The sequence below is a fragment of the Labrus mixtus genome, chromosome 15 (assembly GCF_963584025.1).
Source record: "Labrus mixtus chromosome 15, fLabMix1.1, whole genome shotgun sequence".
NCBI classification, from domain to species: domain Eukaryota; kingdom Metazoa; phylum Chordata; class Actinopteri; order Labriformes; family Labridae; genus Labrus; species Labrus mixtus.
Window position 1 is genome coordinate 14120708 of NC_083626.1, and position 22995 is coordinate 14143702.

The 22995-nt window shown below is 40.2% G+C and overlaps 1 protein-coding gene across 1 annotated transcript in view; it reads left to right on the forward strand.

Moving 5' to 3' along the window:
• The window catches only part of LOC132989245 (adenylate cyclase type 6-like), a 36765-nt gene extending 14414 nt beyond the window's left edge, over positions 1-22351 (forward strand). Inside the window, exons 4-24 of the mRNA XM_061056723.1 lie at positions 6367-6516; positions 6956-7077; positions 9867-9978; positions 10245-10372; positions 10572-10730; positions 10825-10966; positions 11141-11269; positions 13112-13140; positions 13413-13560; positions 13666-13763; positions 13908-13995; positions 14132-14248; positions 16675-16821; positions 16947-17125; positions 17336-17362; positions 17450-17479; positions 17591-17723; positions 18472-18735; positions 18900-19104; positions 19199-19323; positions 20371-22351. Coding sequence (XP_060912706.1) covers positions 6367-6516; positions 6956-7077; positions 9867-9978; positions 10245-10372; positions 10572-10730; positions 10825-10966; positions 11141-11269; positions 13112-13140; positions 13413-13560; positions 13666-13763; positions 13908-13995; positions 14132-14248; positions 16675-16821; positions 16947-17125; positions 17336-17362; positions 17450-17479; positions 17591-17723; positions 18472-18735; positions 18900-19104; positions 19199-19323; positions 20371-20499 — 2661 coding nt within the window. The 3' untranslated portion in view covers positions 20500-22351. The remainder of the gene's footprint in view (positions 1-6366; positions 6517-6955; positions 7078-9866; positions 9979-10244; positions 10373-10571; positions 10731-10824; positions 10967-11140; positions 11270-13111; positions 13141-13412; positions 13561-13665; positions 13764-13907; positions 13996-14131; positions 14249-16674; positions 16822-16946; positions 17126-17335; positions 17363-17449; positions 17480-17590; positions 17724-18471; positions 18736-18899; positions 19105-19198; positions 19324-20370) is intronic.
• The last annotated feature ends 644 nt before the right edge of the window (positions 22352-22995 follow it).

Genomic DNA, 22995 nt, shown 5'->3' on the forward strand with positions numbered 1-22995 from the left:
TTTTAGTCTGTCCAGTCCAACACTGACCCTAACCCACAGAGCAGCCAATACCAGTGATACACGGAAATGTCAAATCTTCATCACTGCTTTCTTTGCATCTGAGTCCCGATCACCTCGATGATGTACTTGGTAATTATATGTAATTAACGATAAGTGAGGTAGAACAGAAAAAAACCTGTTGATGCTTCTATTAATGTCTCTACTACTATTCCTACGGTACATTAAAATGATTCTTGTGCTGTTGCTACATGCAAATATCTATATAATAAAACTAACAAACCTATATACAGCTGAGGATCATTAAAACTGATGGTTCTTACAGCAAAGCAGACACTGAATGTTGATATAAAAGAAAATAAATAATTAAGTTATAGAGTTAGAATAGTCTGAAATCAGCTGATAAATCATCAGTCAAATGACTGGCACATTATATACAACTATATGTTCTAGTTATCGGTTCAATTATATAACAATGACAGAAAAAAAAGGCACTTTTTCCTGTCCAGCTGTGAGATAGCATTTTGCTCGGTCATTAAAGTTGACAGATTATTTTGTGTCCGTCTCTCTAATTCAGAGAGACAGGAAGTGTGTGGGAAGAGAAGGATAAAGGACATTTGTTAAACATCTTCAAGCAGCGGATGTAAAAACTGAGATAAAACTTTGAAGTACAGTCAATGAAGCCACAATTAAGTAGTTTGTTTGACCCCTCTGCTTTCATTAAGGGTCTCGAATGACTGGGAAATGGCAACACAAATAATCTCTTCTGTCTTCGTACTGTAAAAAAGTTCTTCCCCAGAAGAAAGTTGAAAAAATAAGTACGAGCTAGATGTAAATTGTACTTATTGGAACTGTTGAACTAAAGCCATACAAGGCTGGCCTGTTGAAATACATGGATGAATGATCATTATTATCTTGTTTCTTGGGGAAAAATGTGTTGGTCAAATTAGTAGAAAGGAGTGGGTAATTTTATCAAGTGGTTGCAGTATGTTTTAGTCAGTGCTTCCAGGATGGCTGGGAGATTTTCCTTGTTTTTGGAGAACGTATATGGACAAGTATTAATTCAGGATCTGGTTTTGTGACAGATGTGCGGCCTGGGTCCAGCTCTATTTAGCTTTGTGGAATTTGCTTCAGCGCTTCACAGATTACTTTGTGGCCTCTCTGGTCGCCTGAGACCAATTTTGGTTTGGCTCGAGCCATGATGAAAACAGAACTCTGATTCCAGATGGCACTGACCCAAGGTGGCAAAGACAAGCATTCTGCAACATTTATCTTTATAAGGAGTGCTTTCCTTAGTTTTGCAGTTATTTAATATTATAGTAACCTTGAATGGATCAGGACAAGTGCAACACGGTCTCGTAGTATTTTCTATTTTACCTTTCTGGTTCCACATGTTATCTTTTCAGGCTAATATCAGCAGTGTTTGACGAGGCTTCGACGTTTGTCTCTGTCACACATCTCTAGATGCCTGTTAAAGGTCATGAGCTGGAGAGGAACCCCCATGTCAACAGCACTCAGTGTCCCCAGAGCCTGTGTGTTGACTTATGGGATGTAGAACTCTGGCCTTTTTAAAGTTTAAACTTTGGCTTTAGTAGAGCTCATGGTTGGTTTGAGATCTGAATTTAATCTTTCACCGCAGGCCTCTTCTAATACTGCTGGATAAATCCAAACATTGATTATAATGTACAATGTAGTTAACCTCCTCCTGCTGTATTGTCAGATTATAAATCACCAGTTCCTCTTTTAATTCATAATGGGTTTTCTGTATGCCATGTTTAGTAAGTAAAAACTTTCTCATCCCTTTCCTGAAATCATTCTCTAAAATGTTATCAGCCTACCTTGTCTTTATGAAGCACCTTGCAGAGAGCTGCACCTTATAAGCCAATGTTTGGCCTCCTTTTGACTTTGCAGCCAAGAGGATCCTGCTTCAATAAATGACGAGTTAAGATCACCTGTGAGAGCTGGAAGTCTGCAGCAGGAATGATCAGGGGTAGATACTTTAAGTCAAGCTTGGAGAAAAGAGAGTGTGCAGTATGCTAATGAAGAGAAGCTTCTTTTGCGGTCTTTCCACCACAAGGCCGTTTGGAGATTTCCGTGTGGTTGATATGAATGCTATAGCCTTAGAACAAGCTTCAGCATCAAAGAGCTGCCAGTCCAAAAGGAGTCTCTCACACACTCATATACACCACATACGATTTATTCAAAAGCCTCTGCAAATGAGTCTGCTTCTAATCTCCAAAACGTGTGGTGACTAAGCATAACTCGGAATTAAAGCGATCTTATTTTGCTTAGCAATGATATCTCACATTTTCAGAGCTACATTTATAGAGCATTCGGGATGTAGTCAGTTAATTGTGGTTCAGCTCTAATCATACTAAACTCAAATGTGCTGTACCTGTCGGGGCTGTGCAGTCAATCACAATGTCATTGTTATCCTGATATGAGAACTTTCAATCAACACATCCCAACAGTCTGAATTGATTACAATAAATAAGCAAAGCATTTCATTCAAATAACTCGTATGCACTGCATTCTCACTCTGCATGTATACATTTTAAATATTCCTGAGAGACCTGGGCATAATGGCCATGCCATCACACCCTTTTGATGCAGTCAGCTTGTAGCTATCAGATGCTTCAGGAATAACTGGTGCCGATTTATTAGTGAAACCTTTTGGATTATTTTGGTTTCACGAGCGATATTTTGCCAACATGGGTATTCTGTAAAACATGAACAGCAGATAGACATCAAACTGAGTTATTGCTCATATGTGTTCTTTAACATTTGTATATTTCTTGCACTTCATACAGTTATTATTATAAAACTGAACATTGTTCTTAGACTTTGGTTATTTTTATTTCATTGTGCAGGCCTATCTGCTTAAGGGATATTTGGGGGATATTACCGTGGTTTCAATGAAAGCTCCATGGAAACCTGTGTCACATTTGTTAACAGCTGTGTATCAATGCTATCACTGCACTAGTTCGTGTTTTCCCACCCTCCCCCGCTACAAAAAAGGGGGACCTCCTAAACTGCGTTTAAGCTCACTCTTAATTTGTTGCCAAATTCTTGAAATCAAATTGATAGAGGACAGTCGTTTCTCTGATTACAATCTCAGAGTGCCCACATGGGAAACCGAATTGGCTTAATTGTGAATTGAGTGTATTGTGGCGTGGTCCTGGGAACTGCAGGTGGCAGGGTAACTCAGACAGGCCACTTAATTTAGTTATCTGGCTCTGTTCAGAGCCATCTGTTTGGGATTAATGTGATCAGGTTATATCAGAGGACCCTCAAGATTGGAGGGTGAGGTGTACAGTGGTTGTTTACTGCATCAGGATCCTTATCAGAAAGCCATAGCATATCAGTGATTTTATTAAAACGATGGATTTATCACCTATTGAGCGATGGAACAAGGTTGGAAACTCTTGGTAGGTTTGCACACATAGCCGGATGAAGAAGTGTCTCTTATCTCTTTGTGGTTTTGATCTGAATCTTTTCAACCTCACATAAAATATTCTCTGTCAACCTGCTTCAAGGAGTCCAGGAAAAACTGCTTCTTGTTCCTTCCTGAAAACCTTTGTGAGGGATCAGTCTATATCCCTCAGAAATAAAAAATGAGAATGAATTTTGGATGCTCAGATGTTGCGCTCTGGCTGCACCAGCTACAGGGATTTATATTTACCCAAATACATTAAAACATGCTTGCCTCTGCACCTACAAACATCAGTGTGTTCAGTTTTTGCTTACTGCTGAGGTTTTAATCTAGGTTGGCCATTTATTTCCAGATGGAATACAAAGCTAACAGCGACTCTCTTTGGAATAAACAGTGGTATTTGCCTGCCTCTGTCCTGAGGTAATGGTGTTCTGTTTCAAGCACAGGTTGTTAGATTGTCTCTCTCATGTTGTGACAACAGAAGAAGAGTTCTTGTGTGTATACAGTCCAAACCTGATCTCAGGACAGTCGTGGAAATCCTAAGGGTGCGTTTTTGAAGCTACTTTTGATCAAGATGCAAATGCTTAGTTTGTACTTTACTGTTTTTATTTTAAAAGGACAAGGACATGAAAATCTTCAGTGATGATGACTGATAACATCCTCTATCTACAGTTTTTCATCTCTCTTCTGCTGTCTTTTCTTTTTTAAAACACGCATTACGAACATGCACACAGACACAGTGGTTTGGCAACATACCAGCCCTGGTTCAAAAATACTGGTACTGGAGTTTTCATGTCATCCAGTTTATTCAAAATGCTGCAAATAAGATTGATTGAAATGTTGTTTTTATGTGTGTACTGTGCCTGCATGTCTTTTTCTCATAATTGATGATATCATCTTCAGAGGAAGCACTCTGTGCTCTGGTCATGGGTCAAGTGACTTTCCCAGGCTGGAGTGTGTTTCTGAGCATGTACAGGATGTGTATGTGTGCGTGTTCATGTGTGTTTGTGTATGTGAGCGTGTGCATGAGTGGAGGGAAAGTCCAGAGCTCAAGGCTCCATTTCTAATGTTGAGTTTCTGCTGTGAAAGTGCAAGCAGAGAAATCACTAACATACTTACATGCTGGCTTACCACACACATCTAAAAACACAAAAGGCACACACTGAATGCTGCTGGAGCAGTGCAGAGGAATGCTTTAAAGGTCTATGACCCTGAGCTAACCGTACAGAACACTATATCTGAACTTCATTTACTTAAGCTACAGATAATGCTCTTTTAGTGTTTGTGCTTCTGCATTGTTCAGCCAACACACTCACAGCACTTGGTACACACAAGAAAGTTATGTTAATGGTATCTTCTATTTCTCACCACTATTACATTTCAGTTTTAACTAGCTTTATCAGCATGGCTGCATAAATACAGCTTTTCTAAACCAAAACTGTACAATCATAGTAGAACTAGCAATAAAACTCAGTTTGTAAAACAATAGAGCTATGGTGGGGTTACGAGAACATTTGACATTACTGCAAACTATATTCATTATTTGTCTTATCTAGGCCCACGACCGATATGAGATTTTTGGGGTTGATATTGGGGAGAGAGAAAAATCCGATAATGACATATTGGTCGATATCTTTCTTAGATCTATGAAATATGTACAGATAGATATAGATATACACATTTATTGCTTAATCGCTCAAATGTGGATCAAACACTTGATATATATATATATATATCAAGACAAAATGATCACTCAATTAGAAAGTAACTGCGCATGTACGTGCATCACCACTTGACACTCTGGAGAGTGATTTTTCTTGTTTTAATTCATATAGCACACTCTGCTGGTGGCAGCCAGAAAGAGAACCGCTTGTGTAATACAATAACACTCAGATGGAATGCTATTTGATACATAAATAAATCTAATTATATCTGCGATGAAATGAGCCGATACCGATAGTCATTAGATAAGCAAATATTGGTCAATATTATCGGCTGCTCGATTCATCGGTCGGGGCTCTAGTCATATCAGACAAGATAGGAAGTCTCTCCGAGTCATTTAGATCAAGGCACTATGGGTATATGTTTGTGTTCTTACTCAGTCAATGATCTCCTCAGTTTTAATTGTCTCAAACATTGTTGAAGATAATAGAGGCAACAATGTGCTGTCTGTTCATGGACGATGTGGGAGATCACAAAGTTATAATACATTGTGACTGTACTAAGGTAGAGGTATATGACCTTTTTAGAGGAGCCTTTCATTTTACACCTGTAAAAACTTTGAATCAGTACTTTGAGTGCAAAATGTTTTCTAAAGCTGTGCATTCAAATTTCCACCAGTTGTTTGAAAATTGTTGTTGCACTGCTTTAAATCATAGAAATGGATCCAGTGGAGAGAAAAAAAAGGTGCAGGCTCACGTAATCTTCTTTTGTCTTTTTAAAAAAATGTATAATATCACATTCCCAATAAAACTGCCTTGTTTTTTCTCTCTTGAATGTATTTCATAAACTACTCAAAGACATTGTAAACTTTCAGCTCTGGAAAATGAAAAACATGAGGGCCACTGACTTCACGTGTCCCCACTCATGCACATGCACATTGAACCCCCTGGGCTTGTTTTCTGCTGTTCAGAGCGCAACATGACAAAAATGTCCCCTTGCAGAGCAGCCACAAGGCCACGCTCATCATCTCTAACCAGATCACATCTAATGGCTCCTCAGACGTTTGAGGAATTTTTCCCCTTGCAGTAGATCCTATGACACAGAGTGTTATCAATTTTGTTTATTGACAACTCCCAGGTCAGGCAGAGTTCACTTTGTACTTGTGATGTGACATATGCATGTTTGGTGGGACTCTCACCTCTTCCCTTTTTTTTGTCTCATCTATTTCTTCTGTCTGTCATGTATCTCTGTGTGTGTCGTTGTGGTGTTTACAGATCAGTGCCAACGTGCTGATCTTCCTGTGCACTAATATGATCGGGATCTGTACGCACTACCCTGCTGAGGTTTCCCAGAGACAAGCCTTCCAGGAGACGAGAGGATATATCCAGGCCAGACTGCACCTGCAGAGGGAAAACCAGCAGCAGGTACACACCCGCCAACGCATATGCTCTGACAAACATGCATACTCACAGACACGCGCTCGCTCAAACAAATAAGCGAGAGGCGCAGCCTTTCCCGCGTCCTGTAGGAAAACTGAACCCATAAACGAATGCAAAAGAGCAACAAATGGGTGTCTCCGTTTCCTAGTCAAAATTTTTTCACTCAGTTTTCAAGTCCAACAATATGTTCTGAAGTGTAACACGTATCTCTAGTCCTCTCTATTTGACTAACACGTTCCCACGCAGATGCCAACAAGGCAGTGACTCATTGAGCATTCTTAACAGTACAAACTGATGAAAATGAATGGGCTCCCCCCTCGCTCTTTCTCTCTCTTTCTGTCTTTAATTTCTCCCTCTGTCTCTCTCTCTCTCTCTCTCTCTCTCTCTCTCTCTCTCTCTCTCTCTCTCTCTCTCTCTCTCTCAGGAGCGCCTACTGCTGTCAGTGCTGCCCAGGCACGTTGCCATGGAAATGAAGGCTGATATCAATGCCAAGAAGGAAGATATGATGTTCCACAAGATCTACATCCAAAAACACGACAATGTTAGGTAAACAGATAAACACACGTTCATATTCCTGCAAGCACTAACGCACACCATTTCCGCGAGCTTGTCTTCTTTGCACTAGTGGCTTTGACCTCACGCCGTTGACTGATGTGTCAGTTACAGAGTCACTCAAACAGCTATTTCCCTGCCAGCATGTATTATGCATGTTGTTGTTTATTGACACTGACAGCGGCGGCTGCAGCAAAGATATTGACTCAGACCCACTGCTGTTCTCTGTGTAGCAAATGACAGGAGGAAAAACCTCAAGTTTGCTGGCCCCCTGTGTCAACCCTCATCGCTGGATATCACCTCCTGAGTAGGACTATCTCTGAACAACAAGTTGTAAACTTACAGGATTAAGCCAGTATCCAACTAAAGCACAAGATTTAAACACACAGGACATGATTCACAAAAGCTTGCTCGGTTTTCACGTCTGCCACGCCTGTGCAGATGAATCCAAAAGACACCATCTAATTCACAAAACACATGCAATAGGTTGAATGCACCCCCTAACTGCGCTGGAGAGCAAAAAGCGTCTTGGTGTGCCAGTGCTTGTTGCATTTATTTAAATGAGTCATTTAGGGAAAAATTGGCCCCTTTCGGCGACAGGCTTGAGTTGTTACGCACGAGGATGCAAGTAGTTTTTTCCCCCCCCAAAATGCCCTTGCTTGCTCCATGCAGAGATGAAACTTTGTTTTGAAAGGTTAACCTGTATCACATTTTTCAAGTCTGCCATCAATGAAAAGTTTAAAAGTTTCCCCCTCCCCTCCTGCTCATCATCTGGGGAAAAATGGAATCAATATCAGTTGTAAGGTCTGTACTGTCTACCAATTAATGTGTGTAATACATTATATCTGTTGCTTTAGTTACTTAGTTATCTGTATTCTTTGACTTAATTTTGTAGAGCTTAGCCTTGGATTAATTTATTAAGCTAAAAAGATAAAAGGGGTAGGACTGGATAAGTTATTTAACTTCATCCTACACCCTTTTCGAACATGGACTGGTTAAGGAAAAAAAAAAAAAATCGAGCCACTACAGAAAGTATGCTTTGATTGCTGTTTGCTTTGTTTGAAATGTATATTTTTATTTTATTTTTAAAACATGTTCGAAATAAAAAAAATAATTGAAATGAAATGAATCTTTATCTGGACAAAACAGCTCTCTCTCTCTCTCAGCATTAGAGCGCAAAAGTTCACACAGATTTTCTCCATGTTCACACACTAAACAAGAGAAACAAACTGCATAGTGCAGGACAATTTTGGGGCGTGTTTGCGCCTGAATATCATTACCATTATCTGCCTTGTGAATTAGACCCTGAGACGGAGCAGGTAGCCGGAAACAATGATGCACAATTTTTGGAACTAAAAGCAGCCTGGCACATTCTTATTGAATCAGGCCCACAGTTTTTGTCCCAAGTTGATGCATTTTGTAAAGACATCAACATCAGACAAAACGATAATCATAATCATAACTAAGACTAAATCTTAGTTATGATTTTTTTTTTTATCCTGTTGAGGTTGTTTACATCACATATGTTTGCAAAACAGGCCTTTGGTTACAATTACACTCAGTCCAAGACCATCACAATAGGTGTGAATGAAACTCTTCTTTTACATGACTTGGAGGCAGGCACATCAAGCGGTAGTTCTTCTGCCTGATATATTTATGATCATGATCGATTATGACAAACATTTGGTGTTTGTGATTTGTGTGGAATGAGCCTTTAACGACATTCTGTTGCATCATGGCTCACAGTCTTAGTCAGGCTAAGAAATGCAGACAGGCTCTGGATGCTGTAATTAAAAAAACGTTCTCTCCAAATGGATTGTCGCATAGGACCAGCAGCGCCATCTGTCACCCTTAACTGGTACTGGTGTTGTTGTTGTTATCTTAGTCTTTCAATACTATCAAAAGTTAGCAATACAAGGCATGCAGACAGGGGGAGAGGGGAGGTGGAGTTCTCAGAGGGATGGTCTGGAGGAGGTGACCTACATTGGCTTAGATGGTGAGAGCCAGAGCTGAACTAAGGTCAGCCTCCCTCCCTTAGCTTCTCACACGGCAGCTTGATGGTTAAGAAGGAGAGAGGCGCTGTACGACACTGACTAACTCCAGTGTTTCCCGCAGGAACTGTGCCAGTTATCGTGGTAGCTGGCTTGTCGGTTGTTGTAAATTAAACACAAAATAAATACAAAAACTAAAACGAAGCATACACTGGGTGTTTTTACACAACATATAGACAAAAATAAATAAATAAAAGTATTAATAATAACATTAATGAAAGCAAATAGATAAACCTGAACTCCCTTTTGTTTCAAAGGTTTTTGTTTTTTTAAATCGGAGTACAACTGACTGTAATATGAAATGCTGCATCATTTTAACAGTGTTTGTAACAAGACCCATAGCGAAGCCATCTAGAGGGCTACGCACTTACTTATAGAATTGGAGTTACATCCAGTAACCAAAGGCAGCGCTCTGTAACCGTTTTTATTCATCTAAGTTTGCAGCTACAGACTCCAGCAGGCTGTTACTTTACTGACAATACATTTCTGATTGTTGTCACCCCTAACCATCAGCTGATACCTGACACAGACCCAGTGACATGAAACAGAAAAAAGTTTCCGCATATCACGATCGGCCCAAACTATGGGGGTAGTTAAGGCGAAATCCTGTTTTGTTAAGGCGACCGCATTTACTCTAAAGCGCTGCGGGGAAACAGTGAACTCTATACTTCATTGATTGATCTCATTTGATGTCTTCTTTGTCTTCTTCCTCCACTACCTCCTCTCCTGTAGCATACTCTTTGCAGACATCGAGGGCTTCACCAGCCTGGCGTCTCAGTGCACGGCGCAGGAGCTGGTCATGACGCTGAACGAGCTGTTCGCCCGCTTCGACAAGCTGGCCTCGGTGAGCACTGACAACCTGCCGTCTCCATTTTCACACCAGAAATACAACAAAACCACTCTTAATAATGTAACCATCCAACCTTTAGCAGACCATGTTATTACAACAAAGCAAGCATGATTTAACTTAAACATTTTAAAAGTTTACTGACACTGATAATGAACACAAAACTATATCAATGCTTCAAAAGCTGTATACTGTACCATGCTGTACAATAACTAATATTCTAAGTGTTTGCATGTGTGTCTCTGTGTGTGGTCGCTGCACAGGAGAACCACTGCCTTCGTATAAAAATCCTTGGGGACTGTTACTACTGTGTGTCAGGGCTGCCTGAGCCACGGGCTGATCACGCCCACTGCTGTGTGGAGATGGGAGTAGACATGATTGAGGCCATCTCGTGAGTCAAACACTTTAATGCACAGAAAATACACAAAGAACAACTCAATCACAACAAGCATGCACACCCAGTGAAGGTGAAGTTAAAGTGTATTCATTTGTTTTTAAGGGTATCGAAGAGACCCTCAAGTTAAAGCTTGCTCTAGTTTTTTTTTTTTTTTAACATCAGTGTGTGTGTGCATGTGTGTGTGTATTTTTAGGCTGGTGAGAGAGGTGACAGGCGTGAATGTGAACATGAGGGTGGGCATCCACAGTGGGCGAGTTCACTGCGGGGTGCTCGGCCTTCGCAAGTGGCAGTTTGATGTCTGGTCCAATGATGTGACGCTTGCCAACCAAATGGAGGCCGGAGGGAAGGCTGGGTAAGTCCCGCCTACTCAACCTGCCACTGAACTGGTGTAGGCTTCCGTAGTCTTGTGCAGTTTTTGACACAGTGTTTGCACGTTCATCTGCTAGGCGTATCCACATCACAAAGGCCACACTGCAGTATCTGAACGAAGACTACGAGGTGGAGGCGGGGTTTGGAGGAGAGAGGAACGCATACCTTAAGGAGAACAACATTGAAACCTTCTTGGTGCTGGGCTGCAGCCAGAAGAGGGTTAGTGCAAAGTCACACATACAGACACACACACGCGACCCATTTACATGCCTGACCTCCTATGAATGTCACACTGGTGCCATATTTCACACACACAATATAATGTCTTGTCACCTGGCATTGAAGACCTTGTTTCTCAAAGCACTTAACGCTGTGGGGTTTCTTCACTTCCAGAAAGAGGAGAAAGCCATGTTGGCCAAGATGCAGCGAGCACGTGCAAATTCTGCCGAGGGTTTGATGCCACGCTGGGTGCCTGACAGATCCTTCTCCAGAACCAAGGAATCCAAAGTCTTCAGGCAGATGGTGGGATACACACAGGGAGCACTTAAACAAGCAACTGTTCTTCTTGTCTATATCTGAAATCCTGTGGCTTCCTCTCAATTCACTGAAGCCAAATTATTATCATCCTTTTAAATGATTCCCTTAAAGGTCACATATTATGTAAAATACACATTACCATGTTTTTCAAACACTAATATGTGTCCCTAGTCTGTCTACAAACCCCCCTTTTATAAGAAAAGTCCATCCTCTCCGTCTTTTGCCTGCTCCAATTTTCAGAAAAAGTGTGCTCAAGCAGGCCATGTAGAGATTTTCCCTCTGTGACATCACAAAGGCTGTAACCCCTCCCCCAGGTGGGTGTCACTCCCACAGCTAGGAGTCTGCCTTGTCACTGTTAACAACTGGGCACGGAGCGAGAAAGCTATATACGCAGAAACAGCCTGCTCTGAGCAGGGCTGAAATAGAGGGGTTTATAAACATGCTAAAAATTGGGGAGCTCTGAGTCTTATTTCAACTTGTTGAAAAGGAGAATATGTGACCTTCAAGTAGCTTTGAATTCATATTTCTTGACATTTATTTTTCAGGGTCAGAAGTCTATCTTTAGGGTGAAATTATGACCAATTTAACAACAACACATTTGATACTCATTTCATTTCTTCTCATAGAAATGTTTGAAATAGCTCAACTATTATTGAATGGAGTACATAAAATGTTATGATGTAAAACTTAATATAAATAAATCATTGTAAAAAATCTGTAGCTGCGCTCTGTGTTTAGTGCTGTCAGCAGACCTTAGCAGGAACTATAGCAGCTAATCAATAATTCCTGAGCTATTTTTAAGATACATTTCCCATTACCACAGTAGTTAAAGATCAGTTTTTAGGGAATCTACACATGCCTTTGTCTCATTAAAAGCCTTCATCTTTTCTTTGAATTTCTCAGCTTTTCAGAAATTATATTTCCAATATACAGTCTTAAGAAAAAGAGACAAGGCAACTAGCTAACAAAAAGTTAAATGATAAAAAGTTAAAACCTAATGGTCCTCATAAGGTTTGTTATTTTTTCATGCTGCTGTTTTTCTCTCTGCATGATGTTCCTATGTGATGTTTGTAAAGGCTACCTACTTTAAATTTACTGTCTTAACATAAAAATAGCAATATTATCATGTTAACACAATAGAGTAACATGGTTTATTTTTAACATGCACATTATTACCATGGAAGCACTTTGATTGGTAGGAACTTCACCTAAAATCAGGCTCACATAGTTTGCTAGCTTGGATGTGTAAACTTGTTTCTTTCAGACTTCCTCAAAGTTAAATGAGTGGGTTGCTCTACAAATATGAATAAACTGTCTCAAAGTGACAAGTTTGTACAGAACTGTAAATATGTTAAGGCCTGGAGCAGACAATGAGGATGTGAGAGAAGTATTGATCTGTTCTGGTGAAACATACAGGAGTTATTACAGGATTCCAAGGGACTCCCTGTTCCCCCTTTACCTCTGAAGCGAATCTGATGTGGCTGCAACTGCAGATATGTCTCTTTCTAACTCACTCGCTCTTACTTCCTCCCTCTTTTTATGCTACGAGTCTCATTTCCTCCTCTTTCCTACATTCTTCCCTCTCCTCCGCCTTTAGTTTTCTCCATCTCAGAGGGTTTGAGCCCTGGGGGCAACAAGGGTGTAATTTGAAGCCTCCGAGCATTAATTAAAACATCAGTCTGGCTCTCAGGGATTAGCTGTGCAGATGTCTGAGTCTCTGTCTATTTTTCAGATGTACCGCGGCTGCTCAATAATACCTCCTTTTGTCTATTTCTCTTTCATTTCTGTGTTTTGGCGTCATCTTCTAATTCTGTTTTTTTTTCTCAGGGCATCGATGAAGCATCCAGCAAAGACAAGTGAGTGTTTTGGCCTCGGTCCTTGTTACCAAATCAGCTTTTGTTATTAGTGGTTGACTGGCAGGCTGTCACTGTAGCAGTCTGACTTCAGAGCCCACTGTTGATTTTATATGGTCAAATCCAACACAGCACTGATGCCACATTAACTCTGAGTCATCCTGCCTGTCACAGCTTAGGCCAACTCTCTCATACACACTCACTCACAGATACAGACACACACACACAAACACACCAGGCACCAGGCATTGACCTATTATTCTTTTCCCTCATAGCCGCTGTGCTCAGGAGGCCCTGAACCCCGAGGATGAGGTGGATGAGTTTCTTGGACGGGCCATCGATGCGCGTAGCATCAACCAGCTGAGGAAGGACCATGTCAAGAAATTCCTACTCACGTTTCAGACACCCGACCTCGAGAAAAAGGTCGGTTTTTCACTGGAGTTCATGAAAAATGTAATTCTGAAATGATTCTTTCACTTTATTTGAGCTATAAGGACATGTATTTTTGCATTGATATTCCCATTGCAGTACTCCAAAAAGATCGATGATCGTTTTGGAGGATACGTGGCCTGTACACTCCTTGTTTTCTGCTGCATCTGTTTCATCCAGATTATCATTTTCCCAAGGTGAGTAGCTCTCTCCAATAGGTCTCCCTCTAGTTTCCTTATTCTACTGATTTGTGCACAGGAAATTTGGTTTTAGTTCATCAGGAGTTAAATGAGAGATGAGCGTCTTAACAAATCTGTTTTTTTTTTCCTTGTCTTTCACAGGACAAAAGTTATGCTCGGCCTTTACATCACCATCTTCATCATCCTTGCCAATATTCTCTTCATCTGTGCCATCTACTCCTGCATCAAAGTGAGAAACAAAAGCCTTGACAACTCAAACTATCTGTGCAGATACCTTCAGATAAGAATCGGTATCATATGTCTTCAGCCAGTACCACTGACGGTATTAATGCTAACTGATCTCCTCCTCTCTTTCTCCGTTCTAGCTCTTCCCAAATGCCTTGCAGACTCTTACCAAGAAGATTGTCCAGTCTCGTGCACACAGCACTTTGGTGGGTGTCCTCACCATCCTCCTCCTCTTCATTTCCTCCTTTGCAAACATGGTAGGTGCTACAGCTCTTTTGACATCTTTTTATCATGTTGTGGTAGTAATGTGTTGTTTTATACTGTTCCCCAAAAATGAAATCAAGTCAAGGGTCTATGAAAATGTGTTTAATTATTCACAAACTTCACCTCAGATGTCACTATGGACTCATCACCATGTTCAATAAATGTTGCACCATCCTGGTTTTTTTTTTTTTTTAAAGAAAGAAAGAAAATTCCTATAATCCTAAAACATGGAATTAAGTTAGCATTTTAGCGCCATGGGGTCTATCCTCTCAAACTGAATGGGGATTTTGAATGGGTCTGTGGTTAACTGAAGCTTACGAGATGTTCCCGTTTTGTTAGACGACATAAACTCTGTTTGGTAATACTCGCTATTGTGAAATTTGAATTTCACAATGGCGAGTAAAATTGTGAGTACAATGGTGAGTGAAATTTGAATTTCACAATGGGGCAATTTGACACAAACGCCGGGAACTCTCTCACTAGTCCGTGATGTCTCCTGTATGTTTAATCTTTGGGTTAAGGCAAATAGGTTAATTAAACAATTTATTAAGTTACGCTGATTAGCTTATCGGAAATCGTCTGAAGCATAACGGTAGTGACGTCAAAGTCATCCGACCCTGGTGTAGTTCTCTATAGCATAACGTTAGCTTTTTACTTCTGTTGGCTGCAGTAACGCTTCAAACATCATAAAAATGGTGTTCATTTGTGAAGATTATCCAAAACGCCTACGCATCACAAATATGTGTTTGCCACAGAGCTTATTTTCTGCAATGATCCAAAATCCATTGAAAAAATCCCATAGGCGAATTCTCAATAGACCCCATGGTGCTGCTACTTCAGGGTTGGCCTACAGAAATACGTCATTTGGTTTGTTCTCTATTGCAGATAATGTTACGTTTGTATGAGATTGTCAAAATTAGTTTATTTTTAAAACCAAATCTTTTTCATTTCTTTCTTATATTAAAGGTCCCATATTATACAAAATACTCTGTACCATGTTTTTCTAACACTAATATTTAAGTCAAATTCCTTGTGTGTGTAAGCATACCTGGCCAATGAAGCTAGTCCGTAGTCTGTCTACAAACCCCCTTATTGTGAGAAAAGTCCATCCTCTCCGTTTTGTGCCTGCTCCACTTGTGTGCTCAAACAGTCCGTTTGGAGATTTTCCCCTTTGTGACATCACAAAGGGCAGTAACCCCTCCCCCTGGTGGGTGGCTCTCCCACAGCGAGGTGTTTCTTCTGCCCTCTGAGTCTGCCTTCTCACCGTAAACAGTCGGGCATGAAAGAGAGAGAGAGAGAGGGACAGCTCATTTCGATTTAAAGCTATAAACACAGAAACAGCCTGTTCTGAGCAGGACTGAAAGAGAGGGGTTTATAAGCATGCTAAAATACACGATCGGAGTGGATTTTTAACAAGAAATTTCCATTAATGTTTTGGGGACCTCTGAGAATTGGTTGAAAAGGAGGAAAATATGTGACCTTTAAGTGTTCATTGTTAGCATTTTATATATATGTGTGTGTGTGTGTGTGTGTACAGATATACGGATGAAACAAACAATTTATTTGATTTTATTGATTTTATTTGTTAAGGGACCATGCACTGTACCAGAGTTAGCCTTGATCTAATTTACATCTGCAGTGCCTTTACATCACAGTTAAAACACGTGTCTTAGGTCCGAATCACTTTCAACTAGTTAAACAGCCAGTACAGTGTTAAAAGTCATGATGCAGTTATAAACATGTACACTCATCAAGTGAAACCTCACGTCCTTCTACCAAGCCATCAAATGTGTTTTTTAAATTACATAAAAATGGTCATTTACAAAAAACAGTGCTGTGGTTACGGTTTGATAAAAAAAAAATGTGTTACTGTATAAACTGCATGTTGTGCATTTAAAATCTTTGAAATATTAGGTTTCATTGTAAACATCAATGGTCACTTCATGTTTATCTCTTTATTTTCTCTGTGTTCCTGATTCACTTGTTAAATTGGCAGCCTGCAGAGATATATCAGCCTGTAATTGGTTTCTTGCTGGCATTCTCCAATACACAGCTAGAAACCATGCAGTACGGTATACCAGCATTGCAATGGTATTGGAAGATATAAATAATTTGATGTCAAAAACATCACTATTTACATTACTTGTTCACTGTAGAGCATTGATAACTTTTTTTTTTACATTTTTATTAAAAAGTAAAAGGTTCATATCTCTACCACAAGTATTCAAAGATATGTGTCCAAGGGAACTTTATCAAAGAAGGCTCTACTTCCGTTTGATGACAAAAATAAAGCATGTTTATGTTTCAATATTGGGGCTATTTGATTTTAGTATAAATTATTTTTCTGCAGTGTATTTCGCCATGTCACCCTAATTTGGAGATAGCTAAATGTCATTCTTTGTCCTCATTTGTCCTCCAGTTTACCTGCAGCAGAGAGAATCTGAATGCGTGTTTGGAGCTGAACACACCAGTGAATAACTGTTTGCTGTACAACCTGACCAAGACAGCAAAGGACGGTTTGATCCTGTGTCCCAACCACGAGGACAGGACCTGCCTTTTCCCCGAGGTCAGTCACATGACATTTAAGGATTTGTGTATTTAGTCTGTTTCTGTATCCATTAAAAGTATGTTTGAATTCTCTCCTTAACTTTGGCCTCCTCCTCCACACCGACTGTCCCCTCTGTGCTGTAGTATTTCAGCTACAGCGTACTGCTGACCCTGCTGGCCTGCTCTGTGTTCCTCCACATCAGCAGCATTGGGAAACTGGCACTAATGCTGCTCATCCAGCTCACTTTTCTTCTTCTGGTGGAGTGGCCTCAGGTTGTCCTGTTTGACAATGCAGACCTGCTGGTTCGTGCCCTGAACACCCTGTGAGTGCCCTACAGGGACACACACATACATGTACACTCACTGTTTCCTAATGTTCAACCTGTGTAGTTCAGCGACTGTCTCACAATACTGTAGTTTACAATAAACGTGTCCTACTTTTTTACAATAAGGCGAACAATTCAAAACACCTACTTTCTTGTTCACCAGTTGGGCGCTACTCCTACTTTAATGTTCTCTTTTTTTCCCCTCAGGCAAGTCTCTAATATTTCCCTACAACAGTAAGTTGTGTTACTTTGTATTTCACTACCTTATTTCAGTGACCCATAAGATCTGTTGATGTGACTTCCTCTTGTGTTTTTTTCCAGGCCTCGTTCCAATGAAACTGCTGAACAGTGGTGAGAAGCTCTCAATTATAGCATGACATATAAATGCTTATGGTTGCAACATTTCACTCCTACGCAACACAATCATTGATTTTTCTCACCATCTCCTATTTCCCTCCTCAGCCTGGAGACCGTGACCAAGGTGCCCCTTAAGGTCTTGACCCCGATAATTCTCACAGTGTTTGTTCTGGCTCTCTATTTGCACGGCCAGCAGGTGGAGTCCACAGCACGCCTTGACTTCCTCTGGAAGCTGCAGGTAAAGGAAACTGTTTTGTGTGATTTAAAAAAAAAAAAAAAAACTAAAGCCACTATTATTCAAACCCTTTTAACCGCAACCTTTATGACTTATCATAAAATGGAGTAAACCACACCAGTCAAACATGTTTATGAATCCTGCTAAACTTTCAAGCACATGAACATACAAACAACAAACACATTTTACACAAGAGCTAATTTATGGAGTAAGCTCTTTAATAAATCCAGATAATTCTGGATTTGTTTATGCTGTGTTAACATCGGAACATGTGGTTAATGTGCAAATCTGTTGTTTGTGGTTGTCATTGGTATGTGCTTCTATTTGCGTCTGGATTGCTTTGATTGTTGTTTGTTTTTATTGTTTTTATTTAGGAGATCTGTAGAGGCAGCTAAATGTGTGCACCTCTGGAGTCAAGAAAGTGTAACACATCCTAATGTATCGTAATCCAGCAGACTGAAAAACAGACAAACTGTATCACAAGAGGAAAAAAACATAACAAATCTGGCAGAGGCACTGGATGTTTTTTAAAGGAGTTAGAAATAACTTTGGTGATGAGTCCATTGTATTCTAGTGTCAAAGGAAGCCATTAAAGTGTGACAGTGGCCCTGACGGAGAAGCAAGATGGAATTCAGCCAATTTAGTTTTGTTTCACTGAGGCAACAGCTCTGACTACTTCAATGATCTACCCACATGACAAAAAAATAAAATAACGAGCCACTTCTCCCCCCCTCCTCCCATCCACCTTCAGGCCACAGAGGAGAAGGAGGAGATGGAAGAGCTGCAGGCCTACAATCGCCGCCTGCTTCACAACATCCTGCCCAAGGATGTAGCCGCCCACTTTCTAGCACGGGAGCGTCGGAATGACGAGTTGTACTACCAGTCATGTGAGTGTGTCGCTGTCATGTTTGCCTCCATCAGCAACTTTTCAGAGTTTTACGTTGAGCTGGAGGCTAACAACGAGGGGGTGGAGTGCCTCAGACTGCTCAATGAGATCATCGCCGATTTTGACGAGGTGAGAAGAGAAAAATGTGAGAGAAAAAGATGAATGCAGAGTAAATCAATCACCTTTTTCCTGTTTTGATGTGTTCTGACACTCATAAAGCTGATATCCTGTAGCTGATGTGCTGCTCTTGTTGCACTTCCTTTCCATATACACTTTCGATTATTCATTTCTAGATCATCAGTGAAGAACGGTTCCGTCAGCTGGAGAAAATCAAGACCATTGGCTCCACCTACATGGCAGCCTCTGGCCTCAATGACTCCACCTATGACAGAGAGGGTCGCTCACACATCTTAGCTCTGGCCGATTACGCCATGAGGCTCAGGGAGCAGATGAAATACATCAATGAACACTCCTTCAACAACTTCCAGATGAAGATAGGTAAGCCTGGGTTCTGGGTCCAACATCTTATAACTCAGTCAAAGGGGAACTGTGTAATCTTCTTACATGGTAACTGCTGGTGATATTTTCTTAGGGTTAAACATGGGGCCGGTTGTAGCAGGGGTGATTGGAGCCAGGAAACCCCAGTATGATATCTGGGGGAACACAGTGAATGTGGCCAGTCGGATGGACAGCACAGGAGTACCAGACTGCATCCAGGTACTGTACTCAAATCTGCTCAGTATATCCTCAGCAGTTTGTAACTTTATTCAAGAGCGAATTTAGTTGTTTAAGATAATATATTCAGCCAATTTATAAAACAAACAAATACAGAAACGTACTTAGAAATGTCAAGTGTGTTTGAGTTAAGTAATCCTACTTAAATCTGCTCAAGTGCATTCTTGCTATCTTCTGCATCAAACTCAGAGATGTGTATCACCCTAATGCATGCACATTTTGAAGGACTGTTTTTTTTTTTCTGAAAGAGGCTGAGTCATTTTTTCCTTTGCCATGTAAGAAGGTATCATGGCTACACAGTCCTTCAGCTAGGGTATTTTGGGTTTTCGACATCTGCTCTGCAGGAGTGCCTTTCGGCAAGAATGCATGTCAGCATTGAACAGGCTGTTCTCATCTTTAAAAGGGAAACATTTTAATCACAGTCAGTTTGGTCAGTTAAGGACACGATTTCCACAGTCTTATTCATCATCTCTTCTCATGGATGGTAACACTTGTGAGAAGAACACCAACTGAGCTCAGAGTTGTTGTGACATTTTTTACCCCAAATCAAATCCAGAAGTTGTCTGTTTTTGGATCACAGTACAATGCTGCCATCTGTTGGCCAGCCAGAAACACTGCAAATAAAATCACACTACAATGCACAGTATGTAATGCTGCACCAATCGATTTATAATTTAATGTTATTTGACTAACTAATCAATCCCCACAAATGTTTAATATAGAATCATAATAGAGAACACATGAAGGCAGGAAATTGTCATAAAAATGAAGCTTCAAATATAACAACAATGCTTGATAAATTACTTAAAGTAAATTAAATTAACTTTCTTTCTATGGTTGATTTTTGAGCACTTGGTAGGTAAGATGATTTTTTTTTTTTTTGCTCAAGTTTTTACAAAATTGACTACATTATAAACTTTTTATGTTTTGTATCGATTGTGAAACCAGTCAGACTGGGACTGAGTGTGTTTCTTGTTAAGGGTTGAGTATCTGACATCCTTGGTTTCAAATGTCCTTGTTCTGTCTTAGGTGACCACGGACTTATACCACGTGCTGGTCAACAATGGATACCAGCTCGACTGTCGAGGTGTTGTCAAGGTGAAGGGGAAGGGGGAGATGACCACTTACTTCCTCACCAGCGGCCCCCCAGGCAGTTAACACCCAGAGGTCGACCGCAGTGCGACTCCCATTGCACTGACAAGACAGAGACTGCATAGACACTGAGTGGTCAGCCCGACTTTTAGCGCCGCAGCACAGTAAAGTGGGGGAGAGGAGGAGACAGGCCAGCCAACACGAGCTGGGCCCATGTGTATGATGTCACATGTAACGTTGTGAAGGCTTTTTCCCAAGCTGCTCAAGAGATCATGAAGCCCAGTTGCCTTAGAACAGAAGTGGCTATGCTTGTGTTTATGAGCAATAGTACAAGTATTTCCTCTGGAGTCTTTATTTATTTTTGTGCAGATGGATTTTTGCTATGACCTTGTACAAAAAAAAAATCTATATATCAGCAAAACGCGTTACTTATAAGAAAATATGCAAGGACAACATGAGAGAAAATGACCAAAGAACAAACGTTTGATATGATACAAACACCAGTGATTCTGTTCAAAGTACAGTGTCCTTAAGTAATTTATTCATCTTTTACAATAAAGGCCACGGCAATATCACTGTCGGTGATAGTTACGAACACTTTTTATTTTTGTGAACTTATTCATGAAGGAGAACACAGGCACATGCACACATACGCAGGTAGAAAACCCTCAAATAACCTTGGCTTGGAGTGTCTTGTTTCTTATCAGGGCCTTTTTTTTTTTTGTTTCTTCCAGCCTGTGATTAGACACATGCCAGGCGTGAGGCTGTTTGTGGTTCACTGAAATGTACGAGTGATCACCTGCTCCCTATAATGTCGTTTTTGGTTCTAGCCATAAACAAGAAGTATGAAATGAAGGAAGGTATGTTGCATTAGTATCACGGTACTGAAGAGAGATTGTTTAACTGTTATGACATGTTTTCTAAATGTGTGTGCGAGTAGACCGTTTGTATGGGTGTTTGGGTGTGTGTTTCTGATTGTGTGTGTGTGTGTGTGTGTGGGTGTGTACACACGTAGCCAGATGCTGATCTGTATCTGTAAGGATACCCCCTCATAGATAAATATTAGCATCTGGTTACGTGAACTGTAACTTTTCACTGTGAGGTTTTTATGATACTGTACGACAATGCTTTCTTGCCAAACCGGTTGCTGCAAAGCATGTTTTATATTATTTCTTCAGAGTTGTGTGACCATTCCTGATTTCTTGTGTCAAAATGAAGAGAATTATATCTACAGCGCCTTTGATGGACTGTAATTTTGAAAAAAATTCATTCCAACCTAAAGATGCGTTAGCCTTTGAAATGAATATTTTGGATTATGTTACAACGTGTGGACGTAAACTGGTTTCTGGTAGTAGGATTCTCCTTCAGCTCACACATATTGCCTTGAGATTATGCAGTTCTAAGGTCCCCATACTTTCTGGACCAATATTCACATCTTTACACAACAGTATTTGATCCTTTATGGTTGTGTGTGGTACATGGAGGTTTGTAACCCCCAAAGTAAGAGTTAAAAACAATAACCACATGAATGTAACAATATATACTTTTGTCCACAATGAAACTACTACTGAAGAAACCCATTCTATAAATTGCCTTTGGTACTGAATACAGAGTTTTATTGTTTTACTTGTGGCCAAATTGATTGGACATCATATTTGATGAAAAGTGAAGGTGTTTTTATAACGAGATTGGTTTTACACCGGGTGTTGATCTGCTAACTTTTCTGTATGAGGCTAAAAGGCAGCCTCTCTGGGCTGTAGAAAAACAATGCTCACTTTTACTTATCCCTTTCCTTCCTTAATTAAAGTGAAGGTTCAACTTAACACTGTTGCATTTTACTTTAAAATGTCGTAGTAAGCGCAATTCTTGATTCATTCCCCTTTTGATCAGAAATTAATAAATGGCCATTTTGCACTGATTGTGTTTATTTGGTTTATTATTCCTATACCATAATTCTCTCACATGATTGATGTAGAAGATTTTTCCAAAGGTAGGAATGGTCTATGGATATCGACCAAAACCAGTAGCCATTTTATTTATTTATTTTCCCACAAAATTGCTTTCTAAACAGTTTTTTCTTTTTCTTTTTTACAAACCCTCTAGCCTTTTTAAAGGTGCATTTTTAGTCAGGATTTAATTTAGCATGCATGTCAATCAGCAGCCCGCAACCAAGATTTCTCCCTGTGACAGTAAGCTGAGACACGCCTCCTTCTCCCTTTCAGAATAAAACAGTATACAGTTACAAGACGCTTATACACGAGAGTATTTAATTGCTTGCTCATTCATAATTAATTTCTGTTGAGGTAATGGCTATGTTCACTAACAGCACTCTATGCTGAACATTAATTAAGCGACATAAATTCCTTCTAATCCCTGATGAAAAAGCACTTACTGGGTAAGCCTAATGTTTCCTTAAGCTGTAGCTTAAAAAAAACAACTACTCAGGTGTTTATATAGCCTATCATAGACTACTTTTGCTCATTCTTTAGCAGTAGTGAGATCTTAGCAGGCCTACAATATCTAATAATATTACCCGAATTTATATCTATTTTTTATTCGAGT